This window comes from Micromonas commoda, chromosome 6, assembly GCF_000090985.2.
Source record: "Micromonas commoda chromosome 6, complete sequence".
NCBI lineage: Eukaryota > Viridiplantae > Chlorophyta > Mamiellophyceae > Mamiellales > Mamiellaceae > Micromonas > Micromonas commoda.
The window spans coordinates 1,347,605-1,367,512 of NC_013043.1; the positions used below are offsets into that span (position 1 = coordinate 1,347,605).

Sequence of the window (19,908 nt, forward strand, 5' to 3'; positions counted from 1 at the left end):
GGAGCGGGAGCGATGGGGAGGTGGCGGTCGGGCTCGGGCTCCGGCGCTCGCGGATGCGCGGGCTTAGCTCTCTTGCTGATCCTCGCGGCACTCACGGGGGGCGCGGGCGGTGTCCTGGACGCGGAGGCGCGTCTCGACGGCGTCGCGCGCGTCCCGGTTCCCTCGGACGGCACCCGTCGTCAACTCCTCCGCTCTCGCGCGCTCGCGCAGGTTGACGACGTGCCCTCGGCGTTCACCACCTGGGGACCGCTGGGCGCGTTCGTTCCCGTCGGCGAGACCGTGACGTTCGAGATTCACGCCAGGGCAAAGGACGGGACCGCGCTGGAGTCTTTCGACGACCCGAGCGCGTTCACCGTCGCGTTCCACGGCGCGCCCGGCGCGGTGCTGAAATCATCCGTGGAGCGAGTCGGGGGCGGGGTGTTCAACGCGTCGTTCGTGCCAGCCGTCGCCGGCGAGCTCACCGTCACGCTGCGAGTGTTGGGCGAGGTTGTTCAAACGTCGCCGTCGCAGCCCAACCCGGCGACGGTGACGGCGCGAATCCTACCGACCGACCCGGGGGCGTATTTCGAGCTTCGAGGAGAGGCGCATCGCTCCGCGGCGGGCGAAGCCGCGAGGTTCCGGGTGCAGCGGACGTTAGGGTTTGGGTCAACGCCTTCGTCGTTAACGTCGTCGTCGTCGTCATTATGGGACGATCCGACGTTCAGGTTCGAGATCGCAGTGGCGGCTTCGGAGGGACCGTGTTCGGCAGACGTCGCCGCCGCCGGGGCTTGCGAGTCGGCGCCGGCGAACGGCTCCGCGCTGTCGCTGCAAACCCCGCACTCGTTCCTTCCCTCGTCCGGGACGTGGATCTATCGCGTCGGGGGCGATCACCTGCGACGGGCGGGCGCGTACGAGGTTTCGGTGAGCACGTACCGGTCGAGCGATATGAGCTGGCGGCCCGTGCGGTTTTCCCCGTTTGTTTTCAACGTCGAGGCCAACAAGGCGAGCGTCAACGCGTCCTCCGTGGGGGCGCCGACGAGCCTATCCGCGCCCGCGGGCGACGCCGTGGCGGTCCCGGTGACCGTCCTCGACGTGCACGGCAACGTACGAGCGCCCGCGCGCGGTGAGCTCGCCGTGAGTTTCGTGTCCTCGCCGGACGGCGCCGTCACGCCGGGAATCGTCTCCACGGACAACAGCACCGGCTTAACCTTCGCGACGGCGTCGCTGACCCGCGCGGACCGCACGCACCTCGTCGAGGCGCGCCTCGACGGCGCGCTCGTCCCGGGTTCCCGCTCGATCGCGCTCGTCACCGTCGCGGGCAGCGCGCACCCGCCGTCGAGTCGCATCTCCGGCGCCGGCGTTCATTCCGGCGGAGTTTCCGGCGAGTCGCGAGAGGTGTACGTTGACATACGCGACCGATACGGTAACCCGATCGTCGACGCATCGGGGATCGCCGCGTCGGGGTTGAGCGCGACGGTGACGGTGCGTGTGCGGGTACCGGCGAACGCGACGCGGGACAACGACGGGGGATACGTTCCGATCGGTGGCGAGGGGTCGCTAGAGGGCGTCGCGATGACGTTCGCGGATGGGAAATTCGCCGCCGGGTACGTGGGAGACGTCCCCGGGGCGTACGGCGTCTACGTCAACGTCACAGCCACCGACGGTGACCCTGGCGACGGTTCGTCTTCCGATAGGGCGTGCCTGTTCAAGTTCCTCGGGCTCGAGCTCCTTCCCCGACGCGCCAACGCGAGCACGACGGAGTTGATCTCGGCGGATCTCTCGCTCGCCGCGGGCGACGCGGGCTCGGTTCGTCTGCGCCTGAGGGACTCGGCCAACGACACCGTGGGTGCGTCGAACGTAGGGGACGTCGTCGCGGTGACCCTGACGCACGCGAGCGACGGCGACGCGGTGCTCGGCACCCACGTCGGCACCCACGTCGGCACCCACGTCGGCACCCACGTCGGCACCCACGTCGGCTGGGGCGTCACGCGGGTCGCGTCGACGGATGACACCGAGACTGCGTTTTCGTACGCCCCGACGCTCGCGGGAAACTACACCCTCGACGTGAGGGTCAACGGCGAGCGCGTGGCGTGGGGGACGAACAGTTCGTCGTCGTCGTCGCGCGTGGTGGTGGTGCGACACGGTCGGGCTTCGGCGCTCGCGTCGGTGGTTTCCGGCGGGGGGACTCGGGTGGGCGCGGCGGGGCTATCCGCGATTTTCTCTCTCTCCACTCGCGACGCGCACGGAAACGTCCGCACGGACTCGGACGGCGACGACCTGGCCTTCGCCGCGTCGCAGCGATCGGAAGGTCACGGGTTCGATACCGCGTACGACCGAACGAGCGGACCCGCGGACGCGCACCTCACCGCCGCGGTCGCCCCCTTTGACGTAATCGCGGGGGCGTACTCGCTGAGCTATTTCACGGAGATCGCCGCGGACGTCACCGGTGTCGTCACCTTGGGCGGCGTCGGGGTACCCGGCGCGTCGCCGTTCGTGGCGAAAATCAGGCACGGCGCCGTGGATCCGTCGAGGGTGACGGTGGTTGGCGAGGGGCTCGACGGCGCCGTCAGAGGCGGGGGCGTCGCGACGATTCGTATCCTCGCGAAGGACGCCTTCGGCAACGCGATTCCCTATACATCGGTTGGTGGAGGTCGGTACAGGATCGCGGTCGAGCCCCGGTCGCTCGTGACCGTCACCCAGCCGTCGCCCGCGTATCCCCGCGTATCGGGGGAGGGTTCGGGTTCGGGTTCGACGGTGACAGACCGTTACGCCGACCGTTACGCCGCCGAGGGCGGGTACGTTGTTTCAAACGCCGCCGAGTTTGCGAGCGTGCGGATCGTCGTCACGTTGGGCGACGCCGTCCTCGCCGACCGGCGCGCGAAGGTGGTCGAACCCTCGGGACGGTCGTACTCGCCGGCGACGTCCGTCGCGCACGGCGACGGCCTCACTCCGGCGGGAGTCGCGGGTGAGAACAGGACGTTTTTTCTGACGCCGCGCGACGAGGACGGCGTGGCGCTGACGTCGCGAGATCTCACCCCGCCCGCCGCCGCGTTCCGGACACTCGTGACGAAATCGGGCGACGTCGAGTCGTCGTCGTCGTCGTTCGAAGCGAAGGTTGTCGAGGGTTCGGACCCGAACGACGGCTCGCCTTTCCTCGAGGTGACCTACTCCGCGACGGGCGCGGGCGTGTACGACGTCGCCGTGGATGGGTGCGAGTGGAATTTCACATCGAGCGCGTGCGACGGGCCTTTCCGGGCTTTAGTCGTTCGACCGAACGATTTCGTCCCGCCCGTCGCTCAGCCGGTCCGCGTCACGATTCGCCCCGGTCCGTCCGACGCCGCGGGGTCGGTCGCGACGCTCCGGTCGACGTCCGCGGTCGTCGGACAGAACGTCGACGTCGAGCTTCGAGCCTTCGACGTACACGGTAACCCCGCGAGGTACGACGACCGCTTCTACACGGGCGACGAGTGGTCCGTCGCCGCGACGCTGCGACCGGGGAGCGACGAAGGGGCGCAAGGTAGCGGCGGCGGCGGCGAGCCCTTCACGATTCGCGCCACCGTGGCGCCCGCGGTTAACGGCGCGACCGGGTCCTCCCTCGATATCTACGTCGCGTCCTTCGCGACGACTCGAGCGGGTACGTACGACGTCGTCGCCTCGCTCCTCACTCGCGACTCGGTAAATACGGACGCCGGGGGAACGAAGGGAGGAACGTTTCGATCGGTTCGGTTCGAGAACGGCGCGAGCGCCGTGACGGTGGCGCCGGGCGCCTTGGACGTTTCGATGTCCCGAGTGGACGCCGCGGACGTTTCCATCGGCGGCGCCGTCGGCGACGTCGTCTACTTCACGGTGTATCCGACGGACGCGCACGGCAATTTGGTCTCGGCCGCGGACGCAGCCGCGATCGTCTGCGCCGCCACCGCCGTGAACGTCGACGACGGCTCCGTCGTCGCGGCGCCCGCCGTCCAAGGGGCCTCCGCCCTCCCGCCCGACGCCGCGGCGACGCGATGTTACAAACCCGAAACGAAAACGAACGATCCATCGGGTCGTCAAGGTCGTCTCGTCGTCGAGTATAGGGTCGTCGTCGCGGGAACCTACGCCATCTCGGTGGAGCTCAACGGCGAACGGATTCAACCGGCGGGTTCAATCATGAGCCCACACAGAGCGCACTTTCGACACGCGGAACCCGCCGCGAGCCGGTGTTTCATGTCCGATCAGGGCACGCTCGGGACGGTTTCCGTCGCCGGGAATCCCGACGGGGTCTGGTTCGAGCTCACCGCGCGCGACGCCTTCGATAACGTCGCGACGGACTCGAACGACCTCGTCTTTGACGTGCACGCGTTACCCTCGGATGGGTCGGTTCCGACGCCGGGAATCCCGGGGACGTCGATACCCCTCGGCGGGGGAAGGTACCGGCTTAAATTCGTCGTGCCCCGCGGGGGAACGTACTCCGTACACGTTCGACTCGGCGACGCCGTCGTCGGGCACGGGGATTTCCCGTTACGGGGGTTGACGTTCGCGGCGCCGCCCGTGGATCCAAACAGTTCGTACGCGGCTGGCGCCGGTTTGTCCGTCGCCGTCGCGGGCGAGACTTCTTCGTTCACGGTGCAGCTGAGGGACGCGAACGGCGAGGCGGCGTCGTTGGGCGCCGGCGAGAGTTTGTTTGCGCGGGTGGACCTCCCGCCCGGTTCCACGGGGCTTCGCGCCCCGGACAGCCTCTCGCGGGTCGAGGCGAGCGACCGGGTCGGCGCGTGGATCGTTACCTACGTCGCGTACGGGGTTCTATCCGTCGTTGGGGAGAGGTACTCGATCATCGTCGGGGTGGAGAGCGCGGGCGGGGGGATCGTGCGAGAGATATCGGGATCGCCGTTCGCGATGACCGTGGTGGCCGGTGACGTGGACGCGGCGAACACCTTCGCGCGGCCCAACGCTGTTCTCGGCGCCTACCGAAGCTCCGCGGATGTTTGGGGAACGTTCGACGTCGTCGCGCGGGACGCTCACAACAATTCCGTCCACCTCGGCGATTCCGGCGGCGGCTACCGCGGGCTCGGGAGCTGGATCGTCGAGATGGACGGCGAGACGCGGTGGTACGTCAGGAACGGCGGCGCGGGCGTCGTCTCGCCCGTGTTTAACGTCACCGCCGCGGGGACGTACTCGGTCACGGTGCGACACGACGGCGTCGCGATCGGTCCGGGCGGGAGCCCCGTGACGTACACGGTGGTTCCGGGCGCGTTGGACCACGCCGCCGCCGTCGTCGCCGGCGATGGAATCGACGGCAACGTCACGGTCAGTGCCGTGGTGACGCACTCGTTCACGCTCAAAGAGTCTGACTCGTTCGGTAACGCGATAACCTCTCCGACGGGCGCGTCGGCGTCCAAAATCGCCGAGGGACTTAACATGACCGTTCGCAGCGCTCGATGGCCTCGGTCCCCGTCTTACGTCGCGTCGAGCGTCGACCCGACCGTGGCGTTCGACTCGACGAACGAGGTGTACGTGGTGTCGTTCCGAACGACCGTGTCGGGAGCGTTGACGACGCGACTCGAGATTGGCGGATTTTTAGTGCGGGGGTCGCCGTTTGAGACGACCGTCTTTCCCGGTCCGCCGGAGCCGTCCAGATGCGTCGCGAGCGGCCCGGGCCTTTCTGGAGCCGTCGCCGGAGAGTGGCAGGTCGTCGAAGTGGACGCGCGCGACGCCTTTGACAACAGGATCGACACCGGCGAGCTCGGTCTCTTCGGGATGTACGTCAAGAGATCCGACGGCGGATTCTCGTGGACCCCGGCGGGGGACGCGTCGCCAAATTACGCCGATACCCCCGTCGATCCGGACGTTCAGGTCGAGCCCTTCCTGTGGGACGTCGCACGAGCCGCGTACGTCGGAAGGTACAAGTCGACGACGTGGACGGGATCGGGGTACGACCTCGACGTCGCGGTGGTCTCTCTCGCGTCGGGCGCGACACAGCTGGCGGACATCGGCGCCGGCCGGAGGACCATTCGCGTGAAGGGTTCGCCCGGCTCCGTCGACGCCGCCGCCTCGTCGGCGTTCGGTTCCGGTCTCTCGGGCGGCGTCGCGGGGTCCACGCTCGCGTTCACGGTGACGCTCGCGGATTCTGACGGCGTGAAGGTGCCGCAGACGGACGCGACGCAGCAGCCGGCGGCGGCGACGCGGCTGGCGGCGTGCCGGAAAACCTCCTCCGACGACGACTGCGAACCGGTCGCCGTGCCCGCGGAGTGGGGATTTTCGTGCGCCGTCATCGACGTCGGGTCCCTGGACGCGGGATCGCTGTCGTGCACGCACGCGCCGACGACCGCCGGCGTGTACAGGTTCCGTTTGTCCGTGTCGTCGCTCGGGACGTTGGGTATCGGCGGCGAGGGCGCGTTTGCGATTCGATCCGGCGCGTCTGACGGCGTTCAGACGGCGCTCCGGGTGGGTGGGACAGACGTCGAGGCGCCCTTCGACGGGGGCGTCGTGAACATCCCGGACGCCTACGTCGCGGGGACGGCCGTGACGTTCACGGTCGTTCCCAAGGACGCGTACGGAAATCCGCAGGATTACTCGCTCGCCCCTTTCGACTCGTTCAGGGCCGAGGCGACGAACGCGCCGGCGGAGTTTGCGATCGGCGGCGAGTTTGCCGCGGTGGAGGTTGACCCGCCGTCGGCCAAGGACGCCGCCGCGGGTTTCGTGCCCGCGTACTCGCGCGTCGTCGCGTTCACCCCGACCGTGAGCGGCGCGTACGAGGTGGACTTGATCTTCTCCAACGGCAGGTCGAGTGGGGAGGCGAAGATTTCCGTGACGTTCGTCGTGGAGGCTTCGGCGTTGGACGCGAGGGGCGCCGTCGTCTCCGGCGACGGCGTCAACCGCGGCCGCGTGTTTCGACCGCAAACGTTCAGCGTCCTGATGCACGACGCGTACGGTAACCCCGTCGCGGCGGAGAGGCCGGGTGTCGCGATCGCGGCTGTCTTCACCTCCGCGGATGACCCGGCGGCTTCTTTCACCGCCGCCGTCGCCTGGAACACCAAACTCGGAAGGTACAACGCGGAGTACTCGGCCGAAATCCCGGGACTTTACTACGCCAACCTGACCCTCGACGCGGGCGACGGCCGGGGTCCCAACGCGCTGGCTCTGCCCTCCTCGTACGCGGGCACCGTCATCGAGGCTGAATCGGTGGAGACGCAAAAGTGCGAGGTTTCCGGCGCGGGCGTCGGGTCGGATCCGATCGGCGCCGGGACGCCCGCGTCGTTCACGGTTCGCGCCCGCGACAAGTACGGGTCTCGGATCACTCGGGGCGGCGCCGTGTTCCACGCGTTGGCTCGCGGCCGCAACGGCACGTCCACAGAGGGAACGATGGTGCGACTCGACTCGCTCGTCGACGAGGGCGACGGAACGTACACGGCTACGTACACGCCGACAAAGGCGGGCGACTACTCGCTCTCGGTTCGCCGCGCCGGCGAGGAGCTCACGGCGGCGGGCTCCCCGTTCAACGTGACCGTGGTTCCCGGCGCCACGTCGGCGTCAAAGTCGAAGGCGTACGGCGACGGATTGTGCACAGCTGTGTCCGCCGGGAGACTCGCGACGTTTCGCGTGCAAGCGTACGACGCGTTTGGTAACAAAAAGACCGACTCGCACGACGAGTTTCGATTCTCGGTCCGGGGCGTCGATCACCCGACGCCGATGACGGCGGTGGGGGGCGGCGTATACGAGGGATCCTACGTCGTCGACAGATCCGGGCCCCTCGTCGTGTCCGTCAGCTACCGCGGCGAGTTCGTCGGCGGCGGCAAGGGCGAGTCTGTCGGCGAGGGCTGCGCCGTCCTCTCGGGACCGCCCGTATCGTTCGAGGTACGCGGGCCGGGTACCGCCGACGGCGACGTCGTTCGAGCCGGCGAGACGCACGCGGTGACCGCGAACGCCTACGACGAGAGCGGCGATCCCGCGACGTTCGCCGACGACGACGCGTTCAACCTGACGGTGTTTGTCGACGGCGTTTTCGAATCGACGCGAGCGTTCGAGCGCTCGTCCGGGAGCGCTCGAATGCGCGCCACGTACGCGCTTTTAAACGCGACGTCGAACGCGTCGATCCACCTCGCGCTCACCCCGGCGGATAACGCGACGAGACTCTTGTTCGAGACTCCCGGTTCGGGATCGCGGGTATCGCCCGGCGCCGCGAACACCGCCGCCACGCGTCCGTTTCTGGACGCCCTCGAGGCGCGCACCGACTTAATCGCCGGCCAGCCCGCCTGGTTCACCGTCGCCGTCAAGGACGCGCCCGGTAACGTGCGATTCGTGGAGCGCGATCTCGCGGGCGGCGTCGGAACGTGGGGCTCGCTCACGGTGACGCAAATCGACGCAAACGCGAACCCTCGCGGGCCCAGGGCTGTCATCTTCCGCGGCGTCGACGCCGTCATGGACAACGTCACCGGCGCGCACAACGTGTCGTTCACGCCGACCGTCGCGGGTAAGATCAGGGTATCGGTTCGAGTCGAATCGGACGGGTCTTTTCTGTACGCGGACGCGCCCGTGAGGTCAAACTCGGTGAGCGCGTCGGCTTCGGAAGTTTTCGGCGTCGGCGCAGACGTGGGTTCAATTGCGGGAAAAACCACACACTTTTACGTGCAGCTGCGCGACGCCCTCCGCAACCCCGCCTCGCTCGAAGCCGGCGTCAGCCTTCGGGTGACGTTCGCGGCGCTGGGCGGCAGCGACGGCGTTGTGTCGCTCGGAAGCGGCGGGCCGACGGAGGTGGCCGGTGCGCCCGGTCGATGGAAAGTTCCGTTCGTCGCGGCGAGGTCCACCGCCGGGGACTATCGCGCCAGCGTCTCCGTGACGTTGTCGGGCGGCGGCGGCGACGTGATCGGCGGCGGCGCGAAGAGTTTCACCGTCCACGACGGCGGCGGGGCGATCGATCCGGCCAAGTCCGTCCTGCTGGACGCGTACGGGGACGAGGCGAACGTCTTGGCCGGCGGCTCGGCGGGAAACGACATCGTTTTCCACGCGCAACTCAGGGACGAAAACGGCGTCGACGTCGACGACAGGGGCACCGCTCTCGTCGCCGTCACCGTCCTCGGCCTGCCTGCTGACACGGACGGGTCGAGCGCGTCGTCGGTGTCGTCGGAGTGGACGACCGGCGGCCGCGTGACGTTCAAGCTTCGAACCAACGTCGCCGGAGTGTACGCCGTCGCCGCCGAGGTTTGCCCAAAATCCTCAGACGGGACAACGTGCGACGGCGACGACGACGGATGGGTCGCGGCGCGGAACGACGGCGCGACCATCACCGTCGCGCCCGGTGCGCCCAGCGCGAGTGCGAGCGTCGTCGAGTGCGGCGCGTCCCCATCCGCGGCGAACGCGCCGGCACAGCTGTGCGCGGTGACGTTGAGAGACGCATTCGGAAACGACGTCGGTTACGCGGGCGACGGCCCGGCGAAGCCTCCGACGGTCATCGCGCGCCTCGACCCTCCTTTGGGCGTCGGTGCCGCCTTGCCCGTGCGTGCGTGCGAGGTCCGGCCGGACGAGCGCGACGGGACGTTCGTCGTGACGTGCGCTTCAACCGACGTCGGAACGCACTCGCTTCGAACCTATCTCGACCCGGTTTCGATCGAGTCCCCGGCGGCGGCCGAGCTCATCGGCCGGGTCGCTTTGCCGGTGACGGTGACGCACGGGGCGTTCAGCGCCGACAAGTCGCAGATCTTCCTGCCGATGAATCACGCGGTTGGCGAGACGCTCGTGGTTAAGATCGCCGCCAGAGATAGGTGGAGTAACGCGTACGCGGCGCGTGATGTCGCGTTCAGCGCGACGGTGACCCCGAAAGGTGGAGGTTCGACTTTCACGACGGCGTCGTCGTCGTCGTCGTCCCCGACGGGCGCCGCGATGGACGACGACGGTCGATTCGTCGTCGCGTTCCCGCCGGGCTCCACCGCGGCGGTGGGTAGATACGACGTCGACGTGTTTCATTCCCCGGGCGGCGCGCGCGTTGGGTCGCGAACGTCGTTGAACGTCGTCGCGGGCAACGCCGTCGGAATGAATTCGAAAATCAAACCGTCCGGATCGTCCTCCGTCGCGCGAGCCAGTTGGACCGACACGTTCGGCCTGGTCATCGACGCGAGGGACGCGAGGGGTAACGCCGTGACCGACCCTGGTGTCGCCTTGAAGACGACGGTGACGGCGACGGTGGAGCCGCTGAAGGGTTTCGAGGCGTGGGTCGGCGAAGACGTCGCGACTCGACGGGTGGACGCCTCTTTCCGATCCGGCTTTATCCCCCGCGTCCCGGGGACGTACTCCGTCACGGCGACGTTTCCCGGCGGAACCGTCACGTCACCGCACGTGGTGCGCGTGCACCTCGCTCCCGCGCCCCGGCTGGTGCGGGCGACGATGGCGGACTCGCTCGGATCGATCGACGTACGCTTCGACGCCGCGACGGACCGGGCTTTGAGCGGCGGCGGCGACGCGGCTGGCGGGGACACGGCTGGCGGCTCGTGCGCCGGCGTCCTTTCCGACGAAACTGTTCGAATTCTGGGCACCGGCGCCCACTGCGCGTGGTCTAACGACTTCGTCCTCACGATTTACACGGGCAAAGACCCGATCGCGATGCCCCGAACGGCGTTGAGCGTCGCGGATCGGATCGAGCTGAGACCCGGGGTTGTCCGCGCGAAGCTCGGGGCGAGTCTCGCCGCCTTTGGTTCAACGGAGATTGAACCGCCGTTGAATCCCCTGACCGTGGACGCGCACCTGGTGGGTCCGACCACGATCGGGGCGTGCGACCCCGCCCTGTTCACCGCGTCCTCGTCCACCGGCGCGGGCGGACGGCCGATGAGGTTCGAGTTCCGCGTGACGTCCGAATACGACGCCGGGAAGATTTTGGGCAGGATCCGGTCGCTTCCGGCGAATATGAGCTCGTCCGAGCTGGCACTTCGCGCGGACGATCTCGAGCCCGGCGGTGTGTACGCGATCGTCGTGGAGGTGACGAACTTCCTCGGCGCCACGTCAGCAGCCACGGTGACGGCGATCAAGTCCACCGCGCCGGCGCCAATCGTCGCAATCGAGGGACCGCGGATTGTGCGGACCACCCCCGGCGCATCGCTCGAGTTCACCGCGCTCGCGAGGCTTCCCAGCGGGTCGTGCCTGCGCCATCCATCCGTCGCGAGTAAGATTGGCACGAGGATCACGTACGCGTGGACGCTGGTCGACGGCCCGAGCCTCGACTTTGGGGCGGGAACCCTCGCTCGGACGTCGGAGACGCCGAGGCTGTACGTGGAACCCCGAACCCTCCAATTCGGCTCTACCTACGTGTTCCGGGTGGAGGCGAAGTTGGCGGCGGCGCAGTTCCACCGCGCGTCCGACACGGTGACCGTGAAGGTGGGTCACGACTCCATCGATGATTCGCTCGTGCTCGGCCCGTCGTCGTCGCCCTCGGGCGCGGCGCTGGAGCTGCTCGCGCTCAACCGCGATCCGATGCTGGCGGATTCGGCGGCGAGCGAGTACCCGTGGTCGCACCGGTGGGAGTGCTGGGTTTTCCGGGGTCACGACGACGCGCGGGGGGAGGCGTGCCCCGCCGCCATCGAGTCGCACCTGTTCGTCGACGCCGATCGCCTCGTCGTTCCGGCAGGCATCCTCACCGCGGAAACAACCGACGCCAGATTCGAGTTTGCCTACACGGCGGCGAGAGAGCCGACGGTTCCATTAACGGGGGATTCATCAAACGTGGCGCGACGAAAGACGACTAAAAAGACGGTCCACGTGTCCGCCACCCCCACGCTGAGCACCCGCGCCAGGTTCACGTCGCGCGTCCCCGGTGTGATCACGCCGTCGGAGCAGACGGCGTTTTACTGCGACGTAATCGGAGAGACGTCTGACGCGTCCGACGTTTCTTTCCGATGGTCCGTCGTGGGAAAGCCGAGCGGGTTCATCGACGCCGCGCTGGATCGGTCCGTCGGAGGCGCCGACTCGCGCACGATCGTCGTGGCGCCCGGCGCCTTTAACCCCGGCGAGGAGTACACGCTTCGATGCGACGCGATCGACGTGAAAACGGGAGCGAGGGGTTTCGCCGAGTGCGTCGCTCGGGTCAACGCGCCGCCGACGGGCGGAATCGCCGTCCTGACGAGCGACTCGCCACTGGCGCCGGTCGAGCTCGTCGATACCCTCGCGGTGCTCGCGACGGGATGGACGGACCCGGACGGGGGCGTGCGTTACCAGCTCACGCGCGCGCCGGCGGGGGCGGAATCGGCCAGAGGAATCGTTCCCGACGACGACGACACGGTCCTTGTCACCGGCGGGGCGAGCGGCCGAGCGCTCATCCGTTTCACGCTCCCCGCGGGGACGCACGGGCTGTACCTGCGCGTGAGCGATGCGATCGGCGCGTCGACGATCGTGCCCGTCACCTTGACCGACGGCGTGACGCCGGCGGAGGTGACGGCGCAGGAGATGCCGGAGGCGTCCCCCTCCGACGGGCGAAGAAGGCGAATTTTGCAGGCGAGCTCGGGCGCGGCGGCGATGGCGGCGCGAGCATGGGACCCGGCCGCGGGCACCGGCGACTCGGACGCGGCGTACGCGTTCATCCACGCCTTTTCCCGCGCGTACGGCGGCGATCCGAAGGCGAAGGCGTCGTGCGATCCGAAGGAGGCGTCAACTGCAAACGCTGCGACGACGGCGACAAAGACCCGCGTGCTCGTCGAGTTGAAAGCCCTCGCCGCCGGCGCCGTCCCGGCGGCGGGAGCTACCCGGCAACTCGCGTGCGCGCTGGGTGCGGGGATTCTTCACGCAGTCGGTGAAGTTAGCGACGCCGCGCGCGATGCCGTGGACGACGCGCTCGTCGCCGGTAAGCTCCGTTGGATGCTCGACGCGTCCGACTCGGGCGGTGACTGGTCGGGCGGTGACTGGTCGGGCGGCGGGGCGAACGTGTTGACGACGGCGGCGGCGCGATGCGCGCACTCCGTCGCGACGCGGATGCTCGCGGTCGCCCGGTGTAACGCGCCAAGGCCCGACGAGGCGAAGCTGCGCGCGGCGCACGACGCGTTTATACTCGTCGGTACCCTCGTCGCGAGGGGAGGGGGTCGGATACCGGGGCAGTCGCAGCTCAAGCTCGCGCCGTCGAGCGGCGACCCCGCGGTGTACGTCCACTCGCAGCGCGCGTCAGCCGCGGGCGTCGTCAACGGCACCACGCCCAAGTTTGACCACCCCGCGGGTCTCGTGGGTAAGACGCACGCGCAGATCGACTCGTCCAGGGACGTCGGGAGTGGAGTTTTGTACGACGCCACCGGCTTTGTGGATGGCGCGTTTAAGTTTGCCGTCAACGTCACGCGTCCGGATTTGTCCGACGAAACGGTTCGAAACGGTTGGTTCGCGGACCCGGACGGCGCGCTGGTGGACGTCGTCGCGTTCATGTACGACGACGGGTGGGCTCCGTTCGACATCGACGCCTCGATGGAGTCCGAGCTGAACGCGCGCGACGGGGTGAAGGGCGCGTTTGGCGGATTGGTCTTTGGCGTGACGGGCAGCTGGGTCGACGTCGGGGCGGGGCGACGGGAGACGGCGCGGACCTCCGCCATATTCGGGGTGGACCAGGCCCGGACCCTCGCGGCGAAGAGGAACTTGACGGACCCGAACACCCACCTCGGCGCGCGGTGGTACGACGAGGTACGACGCGAATGGACCGCGGGCGAGGACGTCGCGGGCACCGGCGTCTTTGTGTACACGTCGGAGCCCGCGTTGCTGTTGTTTGCTCGCGACGCGGGGGCGGGGCTGGGGTTCTCGTTCTACGCGGAGAGCAGCATCGCGCCGCCGCCCTCGCCGCCCTCGCCGCCGCCCTTGCCGAGCCCGCCCCCGTTCGAGGGAGCGGTGGGGGGCGGCGACGGCGGCGGCGGCGGCGGCGGCGGGTTGCCCTCGATTTATTCCCCCGTGGGTCTGCTCGCGTCCATCATCGGCGGCTCCCTGGCTCTCTACGGCGCGGTTCGGTTCTACTTCAAGTTCAGGTCGCAGCTCTTCAAGGCTCGAGCCGCGAAGGACGACGATCCTCTCCTGGCGGAGGATATCGAGGAGGAAGACGACGCGGGATCACCCAAGAAATGGAGGGTTCTGTCAGACGACGACGACGAGGATGACGAAAACTTGCCCGAGGACGAGAAGGCGCTCCGGAGCATTCTCGACGCCAAGTCGCCCGGTTCCCCCGAATCCCCGTCCAACGACGATAAGTACGCGTCGGCCAGTGTGGTGGTGGCCGTGGAGGACGAGTTCGCCCACGACGAGTACATGTAGCAGCACTTAGTCTACTTAGCACACAAAGCGCGCCCTTAGTCTCGGGACGCCGCGATTTATAGTAAGGTTTGATGAATTCAGATTGATTGAAGCACTCTTCCAGGCCGATCACCACCCTCACTCGGCCTGCCCGTAGCCGTAGGGGTTCTCGGACGCCCACTTCCACTGGTCCACGCAGCACTCCTCGATGGAAAACTTCGCCTCCCACCCGAGCACTTCCTTGGCTCGGTCCGTCTTTGCGTACACCTCCGCCGCGTCACCCGGACGCCTGGGGGCGATTTGCATCGGAATTTCTTTGCCAGCCGCCTTGGCGAATGCCGCCACGAGCTCGAGCACGGAGGTGCTCTTGCCGGTGCCGAGGTTGACGGTGATGCAGCCGCTGTTCGGATCATTTCGCACCTTCCGAAGCGCCGCCACGTGCCCGTCGGCGAGGTCCATGACGTGGATGTAATCGCGCTTGCCGGTGCCGTCGGGGGTGGGGTAGTCGTCGCCGTAGACGGAGAGTCGCTCGCGGCGACCGACGGCGACCTGCTGGACGTAGGGCATCAGGTTGTTCGGGATGCCCTTGGGGTCCTCGCCGATGCGGCCGGACGGGTGCGCGCCCACGGGGTTGAAATACCGCAGGAGCACCACCTGCCAATCGGGCTTGGAGTGCTGAAGGTCGGTGAGGATGTGCTCGATGAAGAGCTTGGTGCGGCCGTAGGGGTTGAGCGCCGCGGTGGGGAAGTCCTCGGTGCACGGGACCGTCGCGGGCTCGCCGTAAACGGTCGCGGAAGACGAGAAGATCATGGCCTTGCACCTGCGGAACGGTGGGAGAGAGGGACGGGCGGTCAGTCGGCGGCGAGAAAAAAAAAAGGCACTCCGACCAGCACTGTAACCACCCGGCGAAGGATCGGGATCGGGCCCGGGGCGGTGGTACTCACCCGTGCTTCTCCATGACCTCGATGAGGACGACGGTACCAACGATGTTGTTGGAGTAGTACCTCATGGGCTGGGCGACGGACTCGCCGACCGCCTTGAGCCCCGCGAAGTGGATCACGGCGTCAACCTTCTGCGCGGCGAAGGCCTTGTCGAGCCCCTCGCGATCGAGAATGTCGCAGTTGTGGAAGACGAGGTTGTCGGCCTTGTCGGGGATGAGCTCCTTGACGCGGCGCAGGGACTCCTCGGAGGAGTTGTCGAGGTTATCCACGACCACCACCTTGCATCCCGCGGCGAGAAGCTGCAGGCAGGTGTGCGAGCCGATGTAGCCGGCTCCGCCGGTGACCAGCACGGTGCTTCCTTCGACGGGAGCCATGTTGGTGTCCTCGGAAAGCTTTACCCTTCGGGGACGATCGGGTCGGGGTGACGGCGCCGGTGAGAAGGACGGGTCCGGAGTGCCGGATTCGCGACGAGCGCGGACTCTGTGTGAACTGGCGGGCGCGTGCGGCCGGTCGGGGCTACGCTCGCGTGTGTGCGGCGCTCGAGATCGAGTTGTTGACTCTTAAAGGGTGCCGAAAGGATATCCGATCCGTGCGGCCGCGGGCAGAGCGGGCGACGAGATTCTCTCGGAGTCTCAGACGTTTTCCGAGCGCCCAACCGGACAGGGGCGACACAGCCCCGCGCGCCGGGTGTCACAGCCGCCGCGTCTCGAGTCCGACCGCGCCATGAAGACGCCAAAGTCATCGGGAAAGAAGCCATCGGGCGCGAAGGGCAAGTCCCCGCGCGAGACATCCGCCAAGAAGCGCCCCGCGCAGAGCGGCGGTGCGGATGCGAAAAAGCGCATCAAGAAACCCGACGGCAGGCCGTCGCTGGACTTCGCCGGCGAGGAGGGATCCGTGTTCATGTCCGTGCCGTCGTTCGACGGCGCCGGGGAGATGGACATGGGCGGGAAGAAACCCGCTTGGGAATCCTACGACTGGACGAGCGAGAAGTCCAACAAGCAGAGGAAGAAGGAGCGCGCCGAGAAGGCGGCGGCGGCGGCGAAGGATGTCGCCGATGTCGCCGACGACACCGCCCCCGACGACGCCCCGCGCGTTGCGCCCGGGAAGGGCAAGGGCAAAAAGACCAAGGAACCCAAGGTGGACAAACGGTTCGGCTCCCAGTGGGACAAGCAGCAGATGATGGACAAGCGTTACGAGGAGAGGCGCGAGGCGAAGCGACAAAAGTACCAAGCCTTGAAGGAGGCGGCTGGCGACGACGACGACGTCTTGGACGACGGCCAGGGGAAGATTTCGGGCAAGGTGCTCGGTCGACGGAGGCGCGCGGCGGAGAAGCGCGCGAGGCTCGCGGAGCAGCGCAAGGCTGAGCGCGCCGCGAAGGGCCTGCCCGTGGACATGCCCGCCAAGAGATTACCGGCCAAGCTGGCGGTGGGCACGGCGGCGGGTGTCAACGCTCTCGACGCGAACGCGAACGGCGGCGGCGCCAACACGGCGACGGGCAAGAACGCGGATAAGAACGCGAAGAGGAAGGCGAGGAGGGAGGAAAAGCGTCGCGCGGAGGAGGCCGAGCGGGCGTCCAAGGCTGTCTCTAAGGGAGGCGGGGAGACCCCAAAGGGGAAGCGCGAGAGGGAGAAGGAGGAGGCGGAGGAGTTGGCGCGACGCTTCAAGGAGGAGGAAGAGGCCGAAGACGACGACACCTCCGAAGAAGAGGAGGAGGAAGACAGCGAAGATGAGGAGGAGAGCGAAGAAGAAGAAGAAGAGGAGGAGGAGGAGGAAGAAGAAGAGGATGGCGCCATTGAGGAGAGATGGTCCGATGACGACGAGGACGCCGCATTGGACGCAGCGTTGGCTCCCTCAGACGATGAGGAAGACAGCGAAGAAGAGCAGGAGGAGGAGGAGGAGGAAGAAGAAGAGGATGGCGCCATTGAGGAGAGATGGTCCGATGACGACGAGGACGCCGCATTGGACGCAGCGTTGGCTCCCTCAGACGATGAGGAGGAGGAGGAGAGCGAAGAGGAGGAGGAGGAGGAGGAAGAAGAAAAGGATGGCGCCATTGAGGAGAGATGGTCCGATGACGACGAGGACGCCGCGTTGGACGCAGCGTTGGCTCCGTCGGGCAGCGAGGACGACGGTGAACCGTCCGAAGATGGATCCGAGGAGGAAGATGAAAAGGATGGATCCGACGACGAGGACGATTCCGACGAGGACGAGGAGGCTGCCGCAGACTGGGGAGAACAATTCAGCACGGATGAAGATGATGATGATGACGACGACGACGATGGGTCAATGTCCGAGGACGAGCAGGAGGAGTCGAAGGAGTCGGAGGAGTCGGAGGAGTCGGAGTCGGAGGATGTCTCGGCTCCCGCACCGGCGCCGGCCAAGCCCAGCGGCAAGATGTCCCTCGTCGAGAAGATGAAGGCCAAGCTCTCCGGCGGACAGTTCCGCATGCTCAACGAGGCGCTCTACACAACCACCGGCGACGACGCGCTTCGAATGGTCAAGGCGTCGCCCGGTACCTTCGGCGCCTATCACGCCGGCTTCAGAGAGCAGACCAAGGAGTGGCCCACCCGCCCGGTGGACGTCATCATGAAGTACCTCAAGACCCAGCCCAAGAGCCTGGCGGTGGCGGATTTCGGGTGCGGCGACGCCGAGCTGGCGCGAAAGGTGAAGCAGAAGGTTCACTCGTTTGACCTGGAGAGCGACGCACCCGGGGTGATTGCGTGCAACATGGCGAACGTGCCGCTGCCCGACGATAGCGTGCACGTGGCGGTATTCTCACTGTCGCTCATGGGCACCGACTACGGCAAGTTCCTGGAGGAAGCGCACAGGGTGAGTGACAATCGCGCCCGTTTCCCTTCTTTTTTCTCACTCCTCGGCCCGGGGCGTGTTCAGTCTTCGCGCGTCCGTCTGTTTGCAAGTGGCGGGGGCGTATTTGTTCAAACACGCGAGATAGATGATAGCTTCCCTTTCACCGGCGGGTGAATTTCCCGTGAGCTCGCCGGCTGGAATAGCCTCGACAGCTCTGCTTCCCGTTTTCCGATTGCATCCGCTGACATTCTCGCGTCTCGTTGCGACTCGACAGGTACTCAAGGTTGGAGGACTGCTCTGGATCGCCGAGGTTCGCAGCCGCTTCGACGGCAAGGACGGCGTGGCGAGCGTCGACAGCTTCGTCAAGACTCTCGCTCAGCTCGGGTTCAAGCTGAAGGGCAAACCCGACGAGTCAAACAAGATGTTCTTCACAGTGTCGATGATCAAGACTGGCGAGAAGAAGGCGAAAAAGGTCAAGTGGCAGCTGCTCAAGGCGTGCATCTATAAGCGAAGGTAGACTCCTGTTGAAACGACGAACCATCTCTCTCACGTGAGGTACATTTACAAAATAATGCGGCTGCTCGAGGGGAATGCCCCCTCCTACAAAATGAATGTGCTACAACAAGCGGGGAAACCGCGTCGACCCGTCACGTCACGGGTTTGAGTTTCCTCCGACGAACTTCTTGTTGACGAATGGCCCGTACAGCGCCTCCATGTACTCCTTCCTGGGACCCACCACCACCCTCATGACCTGGTGCAAGATCTGTGCGGACAAACCCCAGATCTTGAGCCCGCCGCCCCTCCTCCCGTCGCCTTTTTCCTCCTCCCCGGCGCCCGCGTTGAACACCGGCATCGGGCCCACTCCCGGCACCAGCGTGACGTCCACGCTCTCCTTGCTGAGTAAGTCGTCCAGCCGCACCGCCATCAGCGTGTGCTTGCGTGTCCCCTCCAGCGCGCTCATCGACGTCATCTCCTCGACGTCCAGCTCCCCGAGGTAGCCCACCACGGGGGTCACCGCGCACTGCTTGGGCACGTCCGCCGCGTCGGAACCGACGCCCAAGATGCGCAAGCTGGCGCCGTCGCCGAGGCCCAGCTCCCGGATAGCCTCGCGCACCGCGGCGCCGATGTCGTCCGAGTCGTCGTTGTGCCTGGGACCCCCGGGGAAACCGGCGTGCGGGGCGCCGAAGTCGTCGGGCTTGACCGTGAACAGCGCGTGCGGCACCTTGGTGCGGGAGTCGTGGCAGAGGGGCACCAGCACCGCCCTCGCCTGGGGCACGTCGGGCCCCTCGATGCGCTTGCGGGGCATCGCGCTCAGGTCGTGGGCGATGCGCTTGAGGTCGGCGGGATTGAGCAACCCGCCGGTGTATCCCGCCGCGGCGCTGCCGGCCTCGACCGCGAAAGGGAGGGTGGCCATCGTCGCGCCGAGAGTCCTCCACGGTCGAACCGCGGCGGCGGGAGGGGACGTTCGCCAGGCGTTCGCGGCCGAATCGGGAGACGACACGGCGAGGTTCGAGGCGGACGCCACCCTGCGCGCCGCGCGGGACGCGTGTCTCGCGAACATGTCGCGTGGGTTAATCGGAGCGCGTCGTGTGCTCGGATGTGTCGTCCCGCGGAGCGCGTTCACCGGATCGAACACCCCTCCTCCAAAAGTGTGCTATATTCCGTTTGTCGAGCGCGGCGAATACGACGCACGGGGACGGGGAAACGCCTCCGAGGAACGCGCGGACCGCGTCTGACCTCTTCGGGGCGATATCACGCGTCGATTGGAGCGCGAGTGCTCCCGTCGAGGACCTTTCCAAAACGCCTGGACCGCCGCGACCCTTCCCCTGCGGATGCGACCGCGAAGATGACGGGTCGCCAAAAACACGGGAGGTGGAAATCTAATAGGCGCGTTTTGCTCGGCCAATCAGAACGCTGCATTTCCTTCAGATTCCGACGAAGGTATCAGACTGTTTGCCAGTGCCGATTTCGC

General features: G+C 67.3%; 4 protein-coding genes across 4 annotated transcripts; 2 read left to right on the plus strand and 2 right to left on the minus strand.

Moving 5' to 3' along the window:
* Nucleotides 1–12: 12 nt before the first annotated feature.
* Nucleotides 13–14,211, plus strand: MICPUN_59686 (predicted protein; the record flags this gene model as incomplete). Its single annotated transcript, XM_002503005.1, has 1 exon — nt 13–14,211. The coding sequence occupies one exon, from the start codon at nt 13–15 to the stop codon at nt 14,209–14,211; it is 14,199 nt and encodes a 4,732-aa protein (XP_002503051.1).
* Nucleotides 14,212–14,328: 117 nt separating this feature from the next.
* On the minus strand, nt 14,329–15,505 carry MICPUN_83230 (predicted protein; the record flags this gene model as incomplete). The annotated part of the gene is made up of 2 exons (XM_002503357.1): nt 14,329–15,010; nt 15,135–15,505. 2 exons carry the CDS (start codon nt 15,503–15,505, stop codon nt 14,329–14,331), a joined length of 1,053 nt encoding a protein of 350 aa, XP_002503403.1.
* Nucleotides 15,506–15,854: 349 nt separating this feature from the next.
* Nucleotides 15,855–18,453, plus strand: MICPUN_59688 (predicted protein; the record flags this gene model as incomplete). The annotated part of the gene is made up of 2 exons (XM_002503006.1): nt 15,855–17,957; nt 18,211–18,453. The coding sequence occupies 2 exons, from the start codon at nt 15,855–15,857 to the stop codon at nt 18,451–18,453; spliced, it is 2,346 nt and encodes a 781-aa protein (XP_002503052.1).
* Nucleotides 18,454–18,455: 2 nt separating this feature from the next.
* On the minus strand, nt 18,456–19,767 carry MICPUN_59689 (coenzyme a pyrophosphatase). The gene has a single exon (XM_002503358.1). It carries the CDS (start codon nt 19,495–19,497, stop codon nt 18,589–18,591), a length of 909 nt encoding a protein of 302 aa, XP_002503404.1. The 5' UTR covers nt 19,498–19,767; the 3' UTR covers nt 18,456–18,588.
* Between the last annotated feature and the right edge of the window lie 141 nt (nt 19,768–19,908).